We start from the raw sequence: 22041 nt of genomic DNA, 5'->3' as shown, positions 1-22041 counted from the left end.
GAGTAAATATAAGGTTTTGTATGCAGACTAGCAGAAACTTAAAAGGTTACATAATAATTTCAAGGAGCAGAGTATAGGAGAAGCTTTGGAGGTAGCATAGTAAGCATAGAATTAAGTAGTTATTGATAAGTTTTAGGAAGTTAGTTTGACCTATAAAAAGCAGGTAATAATCAGGGAGGGGTCAGTACAATGGCAGGACCAGTGTTTTTTAAAGTGGTCTTTGGTTGCTAGCTTAAAGGGGTGAGTCAGGGATCTTATTTTTAGTGGGAGTTTGTTCCATGCAATAGAGGGAGTGTAGCTATATAAGTTGCACCCTGTGTTGGACTTGGGTTTATGGATTTTTAGTAGGTCTTGGGTTGAGCTTCGGAGAAGTCTGGTAGGGGAGTAGTGAGAGATAAGAGAAGATAGACTTGGGCAAAAATCAGGCTGATATAGGATGGAGTGTATGATTTGGAGTTGAGATTGTAGGAACAGGTGAGGTAGTTCGGGCCATTTCAATTATTTTAGGGAGAGACAGTGGTGAGATTTATGTTTGTTGAGCTGCAAATCTAGCTACTGTGTGGTAGGTTGATTCTGATTTGGTAAGTAGGGAGGAGTTCAGATTTGTGAGTATTTGGGAACAGTAGGTTAAGCATGGTAGAAGGTAGGAATAGGTAAGAGAAATCCTAGCTTCTTTAGTTAGGAATTTGTTATTCCTGTACAGTAGTCCTAGCTTTTGGTGGGTTTTTTTGATGCAATTTTTAATGTGAAGATCAAATGTTAGTTGATCGTCAATGGTAATGCCAAGGAGTTTTGTGCTAGTTTCTACTTCTATAGGAGTATTGTTTAGGGACCTTATGGAGAAGGAAAGTTTAATGTGGTTTGCAGATTTAGGTAGAAAGAGCAGTAATTTTGTTTTCTTAGGGTTGAGGATTAGCTGACTATTAGTGACCCATGTCTCTACTGAGTTGAAAGATGTCTGGGTATTTGTGAGGAGTTCCAAGGGGGAATTAGCAATAGTTATGACTGTAGAGTCATCTGCGTATTGGACAATGTTAGAATGAGGACAAGAGGAGTGCAGTGAGTTGGTGAAGATATTAAAGAGTAGAGGTCCAAGAATGGAACCTTGGGGAACACCAATTCTTACTGAGAGAGGAGTAGATTATGTTGAGTCCCATTGTACTGACTGCAGCCTATTAGAGAGATAGCTAGAGAACCATGCAACTGTATCAGGGGAGAAGTTTGGGTCTACAAGTTTACTAAGTAGCAGAGTGTGTGAGAGTGTCAAAAGCTTTAGAAAGGTCAAAGAATAGACAGGATATGAGTTTGTGATCATCTTTAGCCAGGGCTAAGGTGTTGAGAAATGATAGTTGAGCTCTGGTATGTAGAGGTAGTGATATATGTAAATAGTTTAGTTTTATTAAAGTTTTTTTTGTATGAAAAGCTTTTGTGGTTTAAGTTTTCTGTTCAAGTTATTTTTAAGATAGTTAGGCTGTAAAGTGCTGCAAATAAGCCCTTACCTTACAAAGCATTTACTTGCATGTCAGGTAGTTAATCTGTGGGCATTTTCAAGAAGAATGCAGGATGGAAGAGAAGTCTACTTAACTGACAAGCCACTTAAAGAATCAAGATTTGATTTAACACAGCATCATTAAATATATTATCTTGGTAAGTAAATGTTTTTATTTTTTTATAATACAAAAAACCAGTAAAAGGAAATTTATTCTGACATATAAGAATGTTTCGACCCAGAATAATGATACTGTAGGAGACCTTAAATGTTCTGAACATAAATAACTTCTGGAGAAGTACCCAATGGAGAGCCTTTTGTTATATCCCTGGGGTGGACAGCGGGGTGTTTAAGTAGGTACACACACACACACACACACACACACACACACACACACACACACACACACACACACACTTTTGAACCTTTACCCAGCTCTCTAAAGCCTATATATCTGCCTTCTAGATCATAGGTTATTTGTAGGGGAAGCATTTTACTCTCCTGTTACTCCACCTCCTCCAGATACTCAAGCAGCTAAAGTGACATAGATGGTGAGGGAAAGTACCTGCTTCCAGGAGGGAATAGTAATATGGGGAGGAGACTGGAACACAGTTTGTACCTGACAGAGGTCAGTTCTGATCCCCAGTGGTGTCTGATACCAGCCCTTGGCAAATCCTTGTCAGGGCATTTTTGAACATTGGGAATGTCAGATGTAAATGCATCATTATTGCTTTCCCTTACAATATACACACATCTATCATACCCGTTTAGTATATTCTCTAGAATCAATAAAATACCGGTATTTATAGAGTATATGCACTTTATTTTATGATTTGAATATGGCCTGCTGATTTTATCAGATCATACACCTCTTATGTTGCTCCTTTGCATCTCTACTACTGGAAATTAAAATTTATAATTCTGTCAGGGCAAACAATTTCAGCAGCTGTTCAAATCCCTTAATTTTTTTTACTAATAGTAATACAAGTTCAGCTTTCATAGTGAAGAGGTGGGAACATCTTACTAATAACCTAACTAACCTACTTCAGGCTAATCAACTAATAGTTGCACACAAGATCCTCTACCAACCAGATAATACACCCGTACTTAAAAACCTCATCACCCCCTACAGTAACCTTAGTTCACTTCGTTCATCTGAAAGACTACTAGTTCAATAAAACAGTGTAAGAAACTTCTCTGAGTGGAAGATTTTCAGTCCATATATCTCTAGTTAATCACTGTATATTAATCAGATCAGACAAAAGTAGTATAAGTAGCGAACTTAAACTCGTCCTAAGTCAAAAAAAATAATAATAAAATAATAAAAATATATAATTGTACAGCATTACTAAGTATTCGAAAGTAATCCATGCAAGGCAGGCAGTCTGTTTCCAGTCGAAAATCCTTTATTAAGTACACAGACAAGTGATCCAAGTAAAACAAAAACAGAGTAATAGTTTTCTCACAAGCTTTCTAAATATATATATACTTTTTATAAGGCAAGAGAGTGGTTTATTGTGCTGTAAAACAAAGTGTTATTGGTACACATGTTAAATTCACATCCCTTCCCCCATCAGTGTGACATTCGAGTTGGTGCTACCCTACTTAGTAGCTGTCATAATAATCATAATAATATAACCCTTATATACTTTAAATAAAATTTATAATGATGTGGTATCTCTTATTTAACTAGATTATTAAGTAGATTATTAAGTCTGTGATTTTATCCAAGACAATATACTACATGGCTGGAAATATATCAACCTTAGTCCATTTGGCAATCAAAAAATATTTATAAATATATACATATACACTTTGCATGTAAAAGATCAATTATAAAAATCATATTCCATTTTCATAACCTATTGTTTACAAAGATCACTTTCATCCTAGACTTCTTCAGGTCTGTGTACAAGAACCCTAAAAAAAACTAAAAACTATCTATAAAAATATATATAATTGTATAATTAGTTTGTATTGTTATTACACATCATTTTGAATAAAGTGGAAAAAAAGAGAACCAGAAAAAGAAAAAATAATAAGAAAAAATGTATGATGATAGAAACAAAATATACACTTAAATTACAACTGATTTAAAATGGTATTTAAAACCAACTGTTAGATAATTTGCAGTGACCACGTTAAAACACACCTATTTATAACAGAAAGAACTTCAAAAGCAGTTGTTCTTGGTACAGAGAAGGGCAATGTTGGGGGAAGAGACAAATGACAAGGATTTACTTTCTACACTTCAAAACAAACTTATTAAAATATAGATTATGAAATGGATAAAGGCAAAAAAATTGCAATTAAAAACTTCTGAGTCATCTCCATCCTGTCTAAAACATTTAGCCTTGAGGCTTATGAATCTCTAAGTTAGCAAAGCAATCACTAGAATTAAGGAGTCTAGCAAGAGGCTCTCCTGTTCGATTCTCAACTGGAGTGCCTTCTGTGTGGAGTCTACATGTCCTCCCCATGGTCGAGTGACATTTAAAGACATGCAGGTAGGTGCGTGTGTGAAAGGGTGTGCCTTCTTTGAAGGTTGGGCATCAGGCTGGCACCTTGGCACCGTAAAAACCCACTGCCTATCATTAGCGGACTGGAGTTCCGCTGTGGCAACCCCTAACCGGAAAAAGCCGAAAGACATTAGTTTAGCTCAGGCTTCATCTTTAACTCTCCTGAGAGAGTGTTAGAATTGTTCTCTGCTTTTTTGGAATCATATACGGGATGGTGGGAGAAACACTTTTCATAGAGAGTGAAGCAGATGAGTTTCTGACCCCAGTTATCCAGTATTTGCTACCAAAACTCATCACTGTCTCCCCATGATGGCCAAGAAGGATGTTGTTTTAAGTTCTTTGTTGTCTGACTATAAGGAATTTATTGCAATAAAAGCCAGCGTCTTGCTCTTCTGGGATGACATCCAGCTCTTCATCATGGTATGGCTGCTTTATTAGATACCTTGGTCCTGCTTGAAGTTCTAGCAGAATTCTTGGAACTGACTGAAGCAGCTAGACTTAATTCTGCTAAGTAACAGATACTATTCATCAAGACAGAGAGGTACATACACCACTTCAGTTAGCTTAAAGGTGATTCTGACCCATCTTAGGCATTTGTGTGTCAAGAAGTTCTTAAAAAGGGTTCTGCCTGTTTGCCCAAGAACTCTTTACCTATATGAAACCTGAAAATTAAACAGTATTCCCAAACTAATATTTTGATTTGGAGGATCTGAATTTCATCTTTTCAGATACATTATCTTTGGTGTTCAATATCTCCTCCCACAAGGTCTCAGATTTGTAAGCCCTTATTTATAGGATGCCCAGTTTGGTCCTTCTTGAGAACTGGGCATTTGTTAATAGTAGTAGTAGTAGTAGTAGTAATAATAATAATAATAATAATAATAATAATTACACATTTCTTCCCAAAAATGGTCTTAATATATGTCCATAAGCTAGTTATTTCCAACCCACTTATGTTTTTTCTGGGAACAATATGCATGCACTTTCAGCTATGGAAAACATACCACTTGAGAGAGTGAGAGATATACTAATGATGTGCATTATTTTAGAAATGAAAGTATTACAGGCCTTGATACATTCAGGGAAAAGGCCATATAAGCTGTCCCATACACAGCTGCTATTCTCCACCAAGGCTCCCTTAAATCTCCTTGTTAAACTAACAAGCTGACATTCCTTCCCTTTTCCCCTTCCATGGCTCTAGCATCCTCTTTGTAAAAATACACATCTTTAAGCCTGATATGAATCTTCTTCCCTACAGATGCCAAGCAGTCTTTCTAATTCCCATGCATCTTTACTTTCTAAGTTTTCCTGTACCTAACCATTATAATATGGTGAGTCAGTGAATTGCCTTCTAACATGTCTCTCCAAAGGGTGCATAACCTCAGATTGCAACCTTTTATAATCTTCCCCCATACACTGCTTACCATCCTGTAAGCAGTGCAGCTAGTAATAATTATGTCAGAAAATTAGATGAATTAGATGGAGTTAGTAGTCCTTAGACAGCCTTAGTCCATATTTATCAATGTATCTATTTTTACTTACTGGGGTAGTGCACTGATCTCTATGGACCATTTGCAGGCACAGTCGGGGTGAATAGGATCACATAAGAAATGAACAAAACATATTTACAAATACATGGATATGCTAAAAAAACAAATACATATACATATTTACAGATGCAAGAATTTGTTACAATATTCTTTAAGGGATATTCAGTTCTTTGCAGTGTTCACCACTTTGATGCCATTTTAGGGCCTTCAGAACTATGCACAGTATCCCAAGTGTGGCCTTACCACTGTTTTATCCAATAAAAGAATGAAATTTTATTAGACTGATTGCACAGATATATATCCACATCATTTTGGTCTTCACACTGTATGGTTCATTCTCTGAGTAATGATAATCTCCATATTTTTCTTTTAAATTTTCTTCCTGTTCTGTGTTTCACTCCTGGATCATATATTAATAAAATGCATGACCACAAACACATATTGAATCATATATGTGCACATCAAACTGCGTTTACTAGGACTTGGGGAAAATGTGTAGAGTTAGAGCTAGCCATAATTGTGAGGGCAGCTTAGTCTATACATTCTTTGGCCAAAGAGTGAATTTTCTTAAGGTTTTACATGCCCCACTCCTTATGTTTTGCTACCAGTGAACTGTGTGTGTGCTTGTTTATTTTGCCATTTAGTTCACTGGGGGGTTTAACAGTTATCTACTGAAGCCAAAAGAAGAAGGATAGGAATAGCTCGTGCTTGACCCAGCATCAAAAGAATACCCAGAGGTGCATCTGAAATCCTGATGTGATGGTAATACCTTAAAGACCACCGCCAAGTGATAGCAAACATACTGCCCGAATGTTCTGGCTGTGCAATTCCCATTGCACAGTGGGGCAGTAGTCAACATTGTTGCCTCACGCCACTTAGATCTCCAGTTCAGTTCCCAGTTGAGGTGCTTTCTCTGTGATTTCTACATGTCCACATAGGTTTTCAGTGGATGCTGTGATTCCAACAAAAACCCCAGACAGATACCCATAGGTGACTTGGCATGTCTCCATATTCTGTATAGTTGTATATGTGTACCTTGATTTGCTTTCTGTGATAGACTGTATATGCTATCTGTGTCCTTACCAAGTGCCAGAATACAGCTCTAGCTTCACCACAACCCTGAATGGAGTAAAACAGGTGCTAGAGAATAATTTCACAGCTATCAGACTAACGTAGCAGCAGCTATGTAGAAGTCAAAATGTAAGCATCCCCCCAAAAAATGCTAAAATATGCAAATTGAAGGTGCTGACATTTCATTAAAATGAGTAGTTAAACATGCATATAAAATCAGACTTTTTATGTTAAGACTGAGTTCATTATTAAATTGTCCTTAACAACAAAATTGGAGTAAGCAGAGGTGACGGTTGAAACTTTAAGGATACAGAAACGCACAATTAAACTTTTGCTGACAAAGCTAGATGACTAAGAATGGGTGAAGGTAGACTCATGTCTGCTTGGTAAGACTTCCTGGAGCAGGGAGGATGAAGCTGGGATTCTTTATGCCAGGGCTTCTCTGTCAAAGGCTCTGAAATTAACTAGAACAGTCTCTTAGGTGAGAGAATGTGCTTGTTGGTGTACAGCATTGACCTGTGACAATGGTTAACACAAATATAATAAAAACCCTAGCTGCATACTGCAGCCCATTGCTACACACTATTACTTAGCCAAATCCTCTTTTACATATTTCTCTGTGTATATAAATCAGCCTTTCGCATGTTAATGTAAGTTTGAATCTACTGTTTAATGCTGTAAAAATATATGTATTTTTTGTATATACCTGTGATGAATGTTATGCGTATGTATGTCTGTTAAAAAAGTTATCACCAGTTACATGAACACTGAATATTTTAATGGCTATCTGTGTTAAGTTTGCTATTACATTGACTCTAAAATTCTTTTCCTATCTTCTTTTGCTACTAGCAAGGGGCTTGGCTGAAAGTGGTCTGTGAATCAGCCAACTTACCCAGTTAACAAACTGAAAATAAAATAACAATAAACTGGCCAAGATAAATCATTTTAAAGAACTGAATTTTCAGCACAAGGAATACTGCCAGGCCAGCTTGTATATGTGGAGGGAATCAAAGTCAGGCTGCTCCATGATTTTCCGGCAGTCCTGTTGGGGAAAGCGTACTAAGTTCAGGTTAACTGTTTGCTACAGCAATGATTTACAAGCAGTGTTGAGATTCTCAGCAATCCTGACTGACCACAATGTGGCAAGAGAATTATCCCAGGCCTGTTCACAAGCTAAATTGCTTGACAAAGTGTCAAACTTGACTCTCCCAAAACCTGATACAAAGCAGCTGGGAAATGATCAGTAATCCCATTTACAGATAAAATAATTTGAGGTAAATCAGTAGTGATCCCAAGCAACATTTCAAATGCATATAACTTGTGTCTGACTCCCTTAATTGTAAAGCACCTCTGTCCTTGCAGACATTGTCAGCGAAGTCTCTTTTCCCTGATACCGTTATTTTTTTAGTTTGTTTATGTTACTTATTTACTATTTATTTATTATTATTATTGTGATTATTATTATTATTGATTTGTTTTGTGTTTTTTGACATTTTGGGTGTCAGTGTTTTGGAATTTCAGGTAACTGCATGTTTGACAATCTAATCTCGATATTTTAAGATTCGGAATTCTGGTGATTCGATATTTGAAAGTAGATCCAGATATATATATATATATATATATATATATATATATATATATATATATATATATAAAGAGAGAGAGAGTAATGCAAGTATAAAAAAGTAGAGGAGGGGTAAATGATGAAGAAAGAGGAAACTGAGTATTATATATAGCAGTAGGACTGTTGAAGTCACAAATGATTGGAGATATGAGTAAGTAAGGTGGAGGGAGAAGAAAGAATGAGAGGAAAGTGAGAGAGGAGGTGCAGTATGCATAGGAGTAATGGGGATTCCATTGGTAAGTAATTGTGAGAGGCAGAGGAGATGTGTGGATGATTAAATAGCCAAGTTGGATGTAATAGGTGGAAGGGTTGGAGAGGGAGTGGGAGTGATGATAGAGAAAATGGATTGAGATGTATGGTACAAACGCATATCCAGCAGGAGGAGTCAACATATTTTTTAGGTTTCTGATGAATATAGAAAAGTAAGAATCATGTTTTAAGGTTCCACTGTTGAGAGACATAAACACTTTATAGACTGTCTCTGTGTCCATTGTTTGATTTACATATGTAAAGATTTGGAGACTGTGATATGAGATTACTAGAACAGTGATATATTTTTCAATTGGTGTGGACTGACATGGGGAGGTGTTGGAGGGCTTAAAGAGAATTTTGTGTAATGCAGCATTAGTTTAAAATGACTTTGAAAATGTATTGTTTGTGTCATGCACATAGCTTTGTTCTACCAGTGATTTTTGACTTTTTTCTTACTTCAGTTGGTGAAGAAGATAGAGGAGATACAAATGAACAGGAGCAAGAGAAAATACAGGTACTGCAGAGCAGATTTTAACTATCAGTTTATGATCGACTCCAAGAATAAATCAGACGAGAAATTCTGTGTACAGATGAACGAGATAACGGAAAGTCTTGTACAAATACATCGCAATTACCTGGTCTGCAGTGAACACAACACTCGAACAACACTTAAAAAAACACATGTAATGTATAAATGATGCGAACCAGAAAAACTGTAAAACAACTGTAGAATATATTCTTGCCAGTTCACCAGAAGGAAAGCACTTTACGTGGGAGCTGCCAAATCGTTAAGAAGCTGACACTGGCAACAAGGTTCTTCTGATATTTGCTTGTAAAAGCTCTGTGGATATGAAATGCATAACTGCAAAAAAAAAAGAGTACTGTAGAAAGTTTGTTGTAGAGGAAGTGTGGAAATTTAAGTTTACACTGAAGCAGAAAACTCAGGTGACTTAGCAATTAAGATTGACATTGTGTACTAAAAGAGTATTTTGTCGCAATTTTGTAAATCATATTTTTACTAGAAGAGTGTGTTAATATATTGCAGCATTTCATAAAAGCACCTCCATACTTTTTTTGCAGTTTTTATTTATTTATCTTTTCCATAATGGGCTTTCAAATGTCTGTGCCCAAAGTTTCTTTTATACCAGACTGTTTCCACAATACAATACAATACTATATATATATATATATATATATATATATATATATATATATATATCTTAATATATTAGATTCTTTTTTGCGTTTTTATCCTGGTTCCTCAGTTATACCACACAAGCCCCTTGGTTGCACAGTCATGACATTAACAGTCCTCTCAACCCAGCCCCAATGTTTGATTAACAAGCATGGGGGGGGGGTTCTGGCTTAGAGGATCATTGGTTCCTTTGTCCTTGGGGAAGGGAAACCACTATGGCTTACTGCTTGGATGATGCCTAGCAATAGCAGTGGATGATGCAGCCACAAGTACAAGCCTACCCTGCGCACACACACTACCTGTGGTGAACATGGTCGTGAAACTGGCAACATAATATGGCACTCACGGGAGCCACAGCAGGGATTGCTGCATGACAGAGGCTAGGCCACTTCACACTGCCTGAAGATGGCCCACTCCCTAACACCCAACTCATGCCAGAAAGGGAACAAATGGGCTGGTTATGCTCCCCAGGTTATGAATGGGCCAATTGATTGAAGATAGTGGAGCCTTCGGGCAGGTCCTGTGAAGACAAGGGATTGAGGGAGTGGAGGTAGATAAATTTGACTCCTTGAAAAAAAAGTTAAACCAGTATTGTTTAAAGGAAGCAGAAAAAAAAATGTCAGGTTTTAGTGCTTTGTTATTAAATCCTGTGAAACTAGGATATTAGTATTCTTACTAAGCTTGACTATATGAGATTCAATATTCAAAATTGTGGCCAGTAAGACGACTTACCAGATGTGCGTTTCTCTTTAGAGAAAACAGTGAAAATTAATGATTGCAAATTGCTTTTATGCCTCTTTTCTACCTGCTGTGGTAGAGGGCTACAAATGGGGGTGTGGGAGGGCCAGCAATAAGTTTTCATTAGGACTGGAAAGTAGCCCAAGATGACTTTGTCACTTTGACTCTAAATGGAGATGGAGTGAAACTGACAAATACTGTCATTTCTTTATGGTCTTCAATTTCATTACTACCTGTTAAGCATCACATTCTGAACATTTAACATGTTTTGTTCCGCTAAGGTAGCAATGTAAGAGTGTGTGTGTGTGTTTATTAAAGTACATGATATATTTTTTCAACCATGTATTCTGACTATTTACATATTAGGGTTATATGGCAAGTGATTGATAAAACTTTCATTGAGGACAATTTCATCAGTTGCAAATTTACAGAAAACAAACTAATCTAACTATTCAAATCCACTAGACTAAAATCTTAGTTTGGGGGGCTGTGACCTCCACATCCCCCTCTCTACATATATACATACGAGTGCCTTGTATTTGGTCGACCATTGCTTTGTTCAGTAACTGGAAGTGCAGGGTTGCTTGGTCAAGCATATAGTTTGTTGAACAGATGTTTTGTCAGATATCTGTTGCATCAAAATAGGTAAGAGCGATGTACACTAGGTGAATGTGTGAGCGTAACTATTAGGTAAGGGGGTAGAGTAAGTATATGGGTGATTGGCAATTGTGAACATTTAGGGTTAGGTTAGGGGTTAGATTTTGTATGTGTGTGTGTATATATATATATATATATATATATATATATATATATATATATGTGTGTGTGTGTGTGTGTGTGTGTGTGTGTGTATACGCATACACTCACAGGTGAGTGTCCAAGCTGTTTTGTGTAATGGCAGTGTTATGGGAAGAGCTTTTTTTTTTTTTTTTTTTGAGTTAAGATACACATTAGGATTAGGAGATATTACTAAGGTGGAGCAGGGGCCACTGATCCCTCAGATATGACTTGAATGTGGTCAGGCTTCAGTAGTGCATAGGAAAAGGCAATCTGTTTCCTTTTTCAATGTACTGAGTGTCTATTTCTTTTATTTTCGATATAAAAAGAAGTTATGTACTCACCATAACGTTCCGTCTGTGTTGTCCATTTTCATTCTTCCTCAAGAGTTGGATTTCGGATTTGACTCGAATGTTATTTTAGCTTGTGGCCAGCAAAAAAACTCTCAAGCTCCTCCCTTACCCATAATTCAACAACCCCTAACATACTTCAGATCTTGTTTGTTGGTTGACATAAAGTAGGAAGTGCTAATGTAATATTCCTGACAGAAGAAGCCATATCTCGAGCTCAACATTAAACAGTGGTGTCCTTACAAACTCTTGCTCTTCCAGACATCAGTTGTGAAAAGGGTTACAGGTTGGTGGGTGGGAAGTTGAAGAACAATGAAAATGGACAACATACATGCAGTTTTCCAGCTGTGGTACTATATACATCTGATGCAAGCAAGTCTTAATCCTCTCCATAAGGTGAGCAGGTCAGTGTTAGCTCTCTGTTCCCACTTCCCCTTTGCCTTCCCCTCAAGTAGCTGAGCCAGTTGTCAAACATGTGTCATTGGGGCAAATACAAAGTTTTATCCTCAGAAATCATGCATTTGATAGTGTCATTCATTCTAAACAGATTTTTATACTGAACATCTTTAGTGCTCACATTGCTCCGGTAGCCTTTCTTATTTAAAGGTTATGCACATTTGTTCAAAAATACAAAAAAGCTGCCTTTTTTGCTGGTTTACAAAGAAATGTTAACAAATGAAATACCTAAATACTTGATATGCTGAATATGTTTTATGTTATGAGCAACTTAGTGTAATATGGCCAGTACTGATGCTGAAACAGAAGGAAGTTTCATGAGATGTGACATTTATCTGTGTAGTACTTATTTAATGTATGTAGTAATAAATTTATTACTGTAATATCTCAAACCAGTGGTTTCTCAGACAGTTTAATACAAATCATGTTGTACAGTGTATGCATGTTTCATCTCTAGTCAGTAATCCTGATATTACATTAGAAGAATGGTGTTTGTAAACATGTCCTTTATAAAGCATAATTATGCTTTCAGTCATCCATTTGATTCTAAGATATGGCCATTGATTGTGTGGGTCTGCTTGTGATTAAGTATTATTCTTAGTGAGAGGCTGAGCCTAGTCTAAATGAGGACTACCAAGAGGGCTTAAAGCAATTAACCTATTTGTTTTGGAAAAACGTTTTTTATCTCACATGAAAAGAGGAGTATGCAATGGATCACATTGTACCAGCCTATAAGGTAAACAGCTTTACCGGAACTTGAATGTTAACGGTCAATGTAATGATGGAGTCCTGCATTGCTACTGCATCACTTAATAACCTGTCTTTCTTTTCAGTGGTTCAACGAACCCATATTTGGAGTTGTGTCAGTTATCAGAACCAAACGCTGCTGTTTAGATAAACCTGCAGTTATGCTGCCTCTAGATATTCCTGCTTACAGGTACTACTCACTTCACAGATGACTGCAAGTAAATCACAAAAGGCAACATTACTTACAACTGGATGGAATCAGTACATAAATAGCTGCCCTCTGTGTCTGTCACTTGCATCTCTTTTGTTTCTGTAATTCATTGTATGAGATTGAGCTAAATGTATGATCTAAAGAACACTTTAATCACAACCCAAGACTGTATGCAAAAAAAAAAAAAAGGCGATTTAACAAGAACAGTGGAGAAACTGACCTACTGAGTTAAAAGGAAGGCTGTTACTGCAAATAAAGCTGTGGAATTAGTTTCTGTCTCTTCCACCTAGGTTTATTTCTCTACAATTTAAGAAGCAGAGACTGGTTCTATGTGCTTTATGTGAATATTGCTAGATGTTGCATAACAAAGCAGTTGAGCAAATTATCAGAAAAATGCCACTGCACTGGATGATGTAAGAATGGTAATATAGACAAAGGACAGGCAAAGACAGAGAAAGGAAACGAGCACTTTATGGTTCAATCAGTCAAACTCCGATGAGGCAAGCATTAACAATAGAACCAGGCACAATTACTGAAGTATTCTGAGGTCCAGTAAAATAGCAAATAAGTGCTTCAGGAGTATGTAAAAAGAAACTTTTTGACCAAAAGTGTTCACGATGGTAAATGGTTTTGAGAACCTACCTGTCTCATAGTATGATGAAATTTAAATCTGAGTGAACTGTGGACTCCTGAATACTGAGACATGCACATGGGGGATGCAAATATATTCATGGCAGAAATCCAAAAACCCTTCAGCACTGCCCCCAAGAACAAAGCTTATATTCCATGTAAAGGAGGGCCTAACACAGTATTTGCTGGAAAACAGTTTAAAAATGTAGTGAAAGCTATGTTTTCAGTTTGTATCAGGGAAGATGCATTGATCCAAAATGGGCCTTTTTCATATATAGCCCCTTGGCCAGAAATTTGGATATGTTTACATACATTATAGACATGTTTGCACAGTTACCTGGGTTAAATGTTCACACATATTTATTTACAACAGGATAGAGGTTATAACACTTACTGCAAATTACAAAACAAGTTAAAAGGACTGTCAGATATGCCTAGACCAAAGAAGAACAATACATAGCAAAACAATAGTGACTGAAGAGTTTCACATGACTAAGGTAGTCCCTAATGCCCAGTGTAAAGATCTAATCATTATGAAAATGTTGCTATATTATTTATTTTAAATTAGTTAGGCAAAATAGGAGAATTTGTGAAATTTGGCCTTAAAAGATTACTGGGGTAAATTTGTTAGATGTTATTCAATCTGGAATTAGAGTAGCTGATCTTGGAATTGTTCAGTCTGTAAGGTATCTGAGTTATGATGGCAGCATGTCTCCAGTTTCAAGTTTAACAGTGCTCTCTACAGTGAAGTTTATTTTGTGAATACCAAGAGCTGGGGCTTCAATGGCTTAAGAACAGAGCTGCTATAAGGAAGATACCTGATAGCCAGATGAGGATAGGATATGTTTTTTAGTAATTTAATTAGGAAGGAACAATATAAAGGGTCACATCATTCTTTAATAAGTAGGTACCCAGTTAACTTTTGCAAAATGGAGCACTTGGTTTCGTTACAAGCGCTATGGCAATAAAGCTGTAGAGCCTTTTCATGGTGGTTTAAATATTTTTTTGTTTATATTTATTTTGTGAGCATAGGCAGTGATTGGGAGGCAACAGTCTAATTATATCAAAGGAATGCCTTTCCATACTATATCTGTCCTTCAGGGGAGATGAATAGAAAGATGTTTCTGTAGTCAGAACAACAGAGAGAGAGTTATTTTTGTCCATGTTCATTCTATGCAGATATCAAAGACAATTTATTGGTCCAGCAGTATACCTAGGTATTTAAACTGGGGGCAGCTTTTCGGGTTAAAACCTGAAGGGTCAGTAATGGACCTTGACAGATTTTTAAGCTCTTAAATTAGGGATTGGAGTTTAAGGTCATGATTTGTTTGAATGAGTTATTTGTCAACCATTTCATTCATTTCTTATTTCTGCAGGTTATCTTTAAAAGAGTTTTTAATGGGTGGCCGTGGTGGTGCAGCAATTAGTGTTGCTGCCTCACAGCAAGAGGTTCTCTGGTTCAATTCTCAGCTGCAGTGCCTTCTTTGTGGAGTCTGCATGTCCTCCCTGCGGTCCTGTTGGTTTCCTCTGCTTGCTCCGGTTTCCTCCCACATCCCGAAGATGTACTGAAGGTGGATTGGACACTCTAAATTGGCCCTAGGTATGAGTGTGTGCATGTATGCGCTTTCTGTGGAAGGTTGGTTGTAAGGCTGGCAACTCGACCGCTTAAAACTCTACTGCCAATCATTCTGCAGATCGTTGTTCCACTGTGGTGACCCCTAATGGGAAAAGCCAAAAGGAAAATAAGAAGATCTTTAAAATAGTTTTTAATGACAGAGTAAAACCCATAAAAGAGGAAGTGTAATTACACAATTATATTTATTTCAACTATATTCTTCTTTTTTAACTGCGTGTATTTTTACAAGGTAAGTGGTCTAGTCTCCAGACCCTTTTTCACCCACAATCCAGGATCACTGTAGAACACGTGCAAAACTAAGTGCAGCTACACTTTCTCATCCTTACAACACAGCACATCAAGTAATCAGGCAAAGAGAAGAAATACAACAGTACATCAATATGGTCCCTGGACCACAGTTCAAGTGAACTATATTATTTAGAAGCCTAACCAAACAAAGGACCAGGTAAAAGTCCAGCAGCATAGCACTCAAAAGTGTATGTTTCAACTAGGACTTCAACATTGAGGCAATTGTATACATTCTTCTTCTTTTTCTTTCAGCTGCTCCCATTAGGTGTCGCCACAGCAGATCATCTGTTTCCATTTCTTCCCGTCCTTTGCATCTTGCTGTGTCAAACCAACCACCTACATGTCCTCTCTCACCACATCCATAAACCTTATCTTAGGCCTTCTTTTCCTCTTATCTGGCAGCACCATCCTTAGCATCCTTCTCCCAATATAGCCAGCATCCCTGCTCAGCACATGTCCAAACCAACACAATCTCACTTCTCTGGTTTTGTCTCCAAACTGTCCAACCTGAGCTGACCCTCTAATATACTAATTTCTAATCATGTCCATCCTCGTCACACCCAATTTAAATCTTAACATCTTTAACTCTGACTCCTGTCTTTTTTTCAGTGCCACCGTCTTCAATCCATATAACATAGCTGGTCTCACTACCATCTTGTAGACCTTCCCTTTCTCTCTTACTGGTACCCGTCTGCCACACATCACTCCTGACACTCTTCTCCACCCACACCACCTTGTCTGTACTCTCTTCTTCACCTCTCTTCCACACTCACCATTACTAAGAACTATTGATCCCAAGTATTTAAACTCATCCACCTTTGCCACCTCACCACTCCTCTATCCTCCCTCTCATTCACACAAATATATTCTGTCTTAGTCCTGCTGACCTTCATTCCTCTTCTCTCTAGAGCATATCTCCACCTCTCCAGAGTTTCCTCCACCTGCTCCCTACTCTCACTAAAGATCACAATGTCATCTGCAAACATCATAGTCCAAGGGGACTACTGTCTGATCTCATCTGTCAGCCTGTTCATCACCATTACAAATAAGAAATGGCTGAGAGCTGATCCTTGGTGTAATCCCCACCTCCACCTTGAACACATCCGTCGCTCCTACTGCAGACTTTACTACAGTCACACTGCCCTCTTACATATCTTGTACCCCTCTTACATACTTCTCTGCCACTCCCAACTTCCTCATACAATACCACAAGTCCTCTCTAGGCACCCTGTCATATGCTTTCTCTAAGTCCACAAAGACACAATGCAACTCCCTCTGACCTTCTCTATACTTCTCCATAAACACCCTCAGAGTAAACATAGCATCTGTAGTGCTCTTTCCTGGCACATAACCATACTGCTGGTCAGTAATCATCACCTCCCTTCTTAACCTAGCTTCCACTACTGTTTCCCATAACTTAATTCTGTGGCTGATCAGTTTTATCCCTCTGTAGTTACTACAGCTCTGCACATCACCCTTATTCTTAAAAATCAGTACCAATACACTTCTCTACTTTTCAGGAATCCTCTCACTTTCCAATATTCCGTTAAACACTTTGGTTAAAAACCCTACTGCCATCTCTGCTAAACACCTCCATGCTTCCACAGATATATCATCTGGACCAACAGCCTTTCCATTCTTCATCCTCTTCATATCTGTCCTTACTTCCTCCTTGCTAATCCATTGCACTTCCTGATTCACCATCCCCACATCATCCAGCCTTCTCTCTTTCTCATTCATCAGCCCCTCAAAGTACACTTTCCATCTGCTCAACACACTGTCCTCACTTGTGAGTATATTTCCCTCATTATCCTTTATCACCTTTACCTGCTGCACATCTTTCCTAGCTCGGTCCCGCTGTTTTGCCAATTGGTACAGGTCCTGTTTCTCTCTCCTAAGTGTCCAACCTTTCATAGAACTCACCATATGCCTTATCCTTAGCCTTCGCCACCTCTCTTCACCATACGCATCATCTCCTTGTACTGCTGTCTACTTTCTTCATCTCTCTGACAATCCCACTTCTTTACCAACCTGTTCCTCTGTATACTCTCCTGTACTTCCTCATTCCACCAGCAGGTCTCCTTGTCCTCCTTCCTCTGTCCAGATGTCACACCAAGCAACTTTCTAGCCGTCTCCCTTACCACCTCTGCTGTGGCTACCCAGTTATCTGATAACTCTTCACTACCACCCAGTGCCTGTCTTAACTCTTCCATGCACTCCATATTACAGTTATCCTTTTTCAACTTCCACCATTTGATCCCTGGCACTGTCCTCACTTTCCTCCTCTTCTTCTTGATCGCCAATGTCATTCTACAGACCGCCATCCTATGCTGCCTAACTACGCTTTACCCTGTCACCACTTTGTAGTCTCCAATCTCATTCAGACTGGCCCTCCTGCATAGCATATAATCCACCTGTGTGCATCTTCTTCCAGTCTTGTATGTCACCCTATGCTCCTCTCTCTTCTTGTAAAAGTATGATTGAAATTTCATTAATACTTAGTTGCACACAGGACAAGTAGTTTGCAGTGATGAACATTGTCCCCAGAGCTGCAAACCGGAGACTCCTGACATTGCTTTATATTCTCATTTCAACTGTCTGATCAGTAAAAAAGGGTCTGTTGCCATGGATATGAACTTTCCCACTATCTCTGTTATCAGCTTGGTGGATATGGGCATCTTGAGGCAATGTAGAAATTGCCTCATATTTAATGGCAACCAGATAATTCTCAAACTGATATGGTATGTGAGACGTGTATTTACTCAATGTCACTGGAGGCAAAGCTCTCACATTGAAGTATTCCTAATATCTATAAGGTTGTCAGTAGTACACACACACTGCACCCATCACACATAATTCAAAGCAGACAAATAGACCCACATATGCTGAGGCACTTAAATGTAACCTTCCTAAACCCAAAGACCTCCTAGATGAACAACACATAACAAATACCCTCAGCAGCCCTAAATGCAGTCTTTCAAAACAACACGCACATGAACATATAGAGCAACATCTCATGGAGCCTCTACTTCTAAGCCCATAAGGCAGGCCACAATGCAATCCAACATTCTAGTCATTGCCCCCCACATCTCATATATATATATATATATATATATATATATATATATATATTACTAACTCTGAGATCACACTACAGTGGGGAAAAAGGGAAATTCCCTTAGCCCCCACTGTACCTCGAACTCCAGCAACAATCTCGGTCAACTGTAGTATCATGAAAGTGCATTTCCAGAAAAATGCACTTTCATTGAAATGGACTAGCGAAACTGAGTTTCACTGAAGTGTGATTTTGATGGGTCAAAGTAGACCCTGTGAGACACACTGATGTTTCTCTTACCATACTGAGTAAGGCGAAAGTCACTGTCAGTTGCTTATCAGGGGCTAGGATCTGCCACATTACGTACACACTCAGGTCATTGGACAACAAGCTATCAGTATGAGTCAAAAACAAGCCACCCTGGTGGAATCACAAAATCAATAGGCTATACAACAGAAGGAAGAAAATTGTGACAAAAATTAGGAGATGCAGCACCTGGCATGATTAAAGCACTGTCATCAAACTAAAACAACTCAGAGGACAAATAAAGTTTACCAAAGCCAAATTTGAGGTAAATTTGGCCTCTCAGGACAAGGACAAACACAAGGCATTCTTTAGCTATGTCCACAACCTCAAAGGCAATACACAGATGTTCATCGTGTTTCACTGTTGCAGTCATTACACTTGGGTTATCCTGCTGGCAGGCTACCCGCAGTCAGCCTGAATTCCAAAGTCCTGGTCCGGCATCGGTTGCTGTCGCCTCTTCCCTGACGTCAGTGCGCCAGAGGTATAAAAGATGCAGCCGATGCCATTTTCTTCAGTCTTTCTTGCCATGCGGTGCCCGAAGCAAAAGCAGTTTGCAAGTGTCGGTCGGCCGACTCCTGAGATTTTCAAAACCGAATTTCAGATCCGAAGTCTTCATTAAAGCTAAGTACCCCATTGGGGAAACTTTTTTCTTGCTCCAGACCGATGTCAGAAAAAGTTAACAATTGTATTTCTTGTGGGAAGCAAATACCGCATAAGGATTTTCATTCTTACTGTATTCCTTGCCTAGGCCCTGACCACGACGTTGCTTGCTGTCGGTTTTGTGCTAGATTTAACCAACGCACTATTAAGCGTCGGTACAATTTTGCCTTTCATTACTTTGGCCAAAGATCTAATTATATAATGCCGTCAGAACAGCCGACGACCGGAATTTATAAAAAGCGCAAGGAAAAGGACAGGCATCCAAGGTCCAAAACCGATGACAAGGCCTCCGCTAGGCCAGTCGCCGGTTCTCAGTGAGGTGCTTTTGCAGCCCCTGACACCCGCTACCTCAGAGCCACAGGCCACTTCCGACTCCCACGTGGAGCCGACTAGGCCTCTGGATACTCAAGGTATTGGGCACTCGGAAACTATTCGCTCAGATGGGTCTGGAGCCGCTGAGCAGGCATCGGCTTCTGAGGGTGTTTTCAGACCTACACAGTTATATGTAAAGCCAATCTCAGCTTCAAAGGCAAAGACTAAAGCAGCTCTAAAGACAAAGAAACAAGTACAGCATTCTCCTGCACAGACTTCCATGCCTAAAAAACAGATGCTTAAAATGGCCGAAGACCTAATTACTTTGATCAGGGGTTCCCATCCCCCTCCTGATAAGAGGCCTAGGCAAGAGACAGAATATGAATCTTCAGATCAGGTTTCCATTTACTCTGACTCCTCTTCTGAACAGTGATACTCCCCTTCCTCCCTATGAGGATTCTGATGCTGAAGAGTCTATTCCTTCAGCCTCTCCTCCTGAGGATTATTCTTTTGGGGAAACCCTTCATACCATGAGGGAGCACTTTCACTGGGAGAGCCAAGATTACTCGGAATCTGAGAAAAGGCCCAGAGATTTTCTTTTACTACCTCAGCATAGACCTCTTGCTATTCCAACTGTTCTAGACACAGTAGATGATGTATTTTCAGAGTCCAGCCTGTCTCCTGACTCTTTAGCCCCTGCACCGGTTAAGCCAGACAGATACTACAGGGTTCCAGATTCCCACAAATTTCTATATAAAAACCCTGCTGCTGACCCAGAAACTATATCTCAGGGTCCCAAAGGGGTCAAGGCTTCCACTGCGAAAAACCCTGTCCCCTCTGATAGGGATTCTAGGGCACTGGACAGATGGGGGAAAAAAGTTTACACTTCTGCTACCTTGGCTGTAAGGGCTTTAAATTGTCAGTTTCATATGCTTAAATATCAGCAATATTTAATGTCACTGCTAAAACAGAAAATGTTGACAAATTCTGACTGTCCAGATAATAAGGAAATGCAGGATTTATTGCATGCAGCTGAACAAGTGGGAAAGCATACTTTGCAATGTGGTTTTGATTCACTGAAGGCCTCTTGCAGGGCCGCTGTTACGGGTACTGTCATTAGAAGGCATGCTTGGTTAAAGGAACAAAATTTGCCTGATCATGTTAAAGCAAAATTATTGGATGCTGCTTTACAGCATGATACTTTGTTTGGTGTTAAGGCAGAAGAGATGTTGAAGAAAATGGAGGATAAAGCGAAATCTATGCAGACAGTTATGGATTTCTTACAGGTACAACCACCTAGATTTATCAGGAACTGGCCTTCAAAGAATTGGTCCTTTCCAGTGTCAGACAGGCCACAAAGAGGCAGATACAGATGCCCTAGAGGCAGATCCCAGCCCAGAGGCTCATACAGGCCTAAACAATGGGGTGCTTCTACCTCCAAAAGCAGAGAAGACAAATCACAGCCATACAGAAAACAGTCCCAATGACTTTCCTCTGCCAATACCAAGCACTTCTCTTTTGGCAGCCCCCTTAGGGGGAAAACTAGCACTTTTTTCATAAAATTGGCATATAATCACCCAGGACAAATGTGTCTTGAATATAGTGTCCCAGGGCTACAGGTTCCACTTTCACATGCTGCCAAAGGCAAAAGGTATGCCAGACCTGCCACAAAATCAATGGGCAGAGGCACAAAAGCAAGTTACATCCCTCATGGACATGAAGGCCATTCAGCGAGTACCACAGCAAGAGCAGGGACAAGGATTTTACTCAAGACTATTCCTGGTACCCAGAAAGGACAAAGTCTGGAGATCAATACTGGACCTGTCTATTCTAAACACTTTTCTGGATGTTCCAAAATTCAAAATGTTGACTCTGCAGCAGCTTCTGCCCATGCTGCGCAAGAAGGCTTGGCTTGTAACTTTGGACCTAAAAGAGGCATACCTGCATGTCCCAATCAATCTTGCAGACGATAACTCAGATTCATAGCTGGCTCAATGCACTACCAATTCTCTGCACTGCCCTTTGGCTTATCTACTGCGTCCAGGGTCTTCACAAAATGCCTGGCACCAGTAATTGCTTTCTGCAGACAAAGGGGAATTCAAATATACCCTTACTTGGACGATTGCCTTATTCAAGCAGAGAACAAAGACATTCTACTGATGCATCTGGCGTTTGTAA

The 22041-nt window shown here is 39.0% G+C and overlaps 1 protein-coding gene across 4 annotated transcripts in view; it reads left to right on the top strand.

The window, feature by feature from the left end:
* Window positions 1–12410, top strand: part of SLC9B2 (solute carrier family 9 member B2) — a 504139-nt gene extending 491729 nt beyond the window's left edge. For 3 of the 4 annotated variants that reach the window (XM_044062122.1, XM_044062121.1, XM_044062118.1), the window contains exon 13: window positions 8964–9156. In XM_044062122.1, coding sequence (XP_043918057.1) covers window positions 8964–9037 — 74 coding nt within the window. In that variant the 3' untranslated portion in view covers window positions 9038–9156. Of the gene's footprint in view, window positions 1–8963 lie in introns of all 4 variants that reach the window. The other variant, XM_044062120.1, reaches the window with a different exon arrangement.
* The last annotated feature ends 9631 nt before the right edge of the window (window positions 12411–22041 follow it).

The sequence above is a fragment of the Protopterus annectens genome, chromosome 2.part1 (genome assembly GCF_019279795.1).
Source record: "Protopterus annectens isolate FY-2018-M chromosome 2.part1, PAN1.0, whole genome shotgun sequence".
Lineage (NCBI taxonomy): Eukaryota > Metazoa > Chordata > Ceratodontiformes > Protopteridae > Protopterus > Protopterus annectens.
The sequence above is the reverse complement of the archived record's forward strand: the minus strand, read 5'-3'. Positions and strand labels throughout refer to the sequence as shown.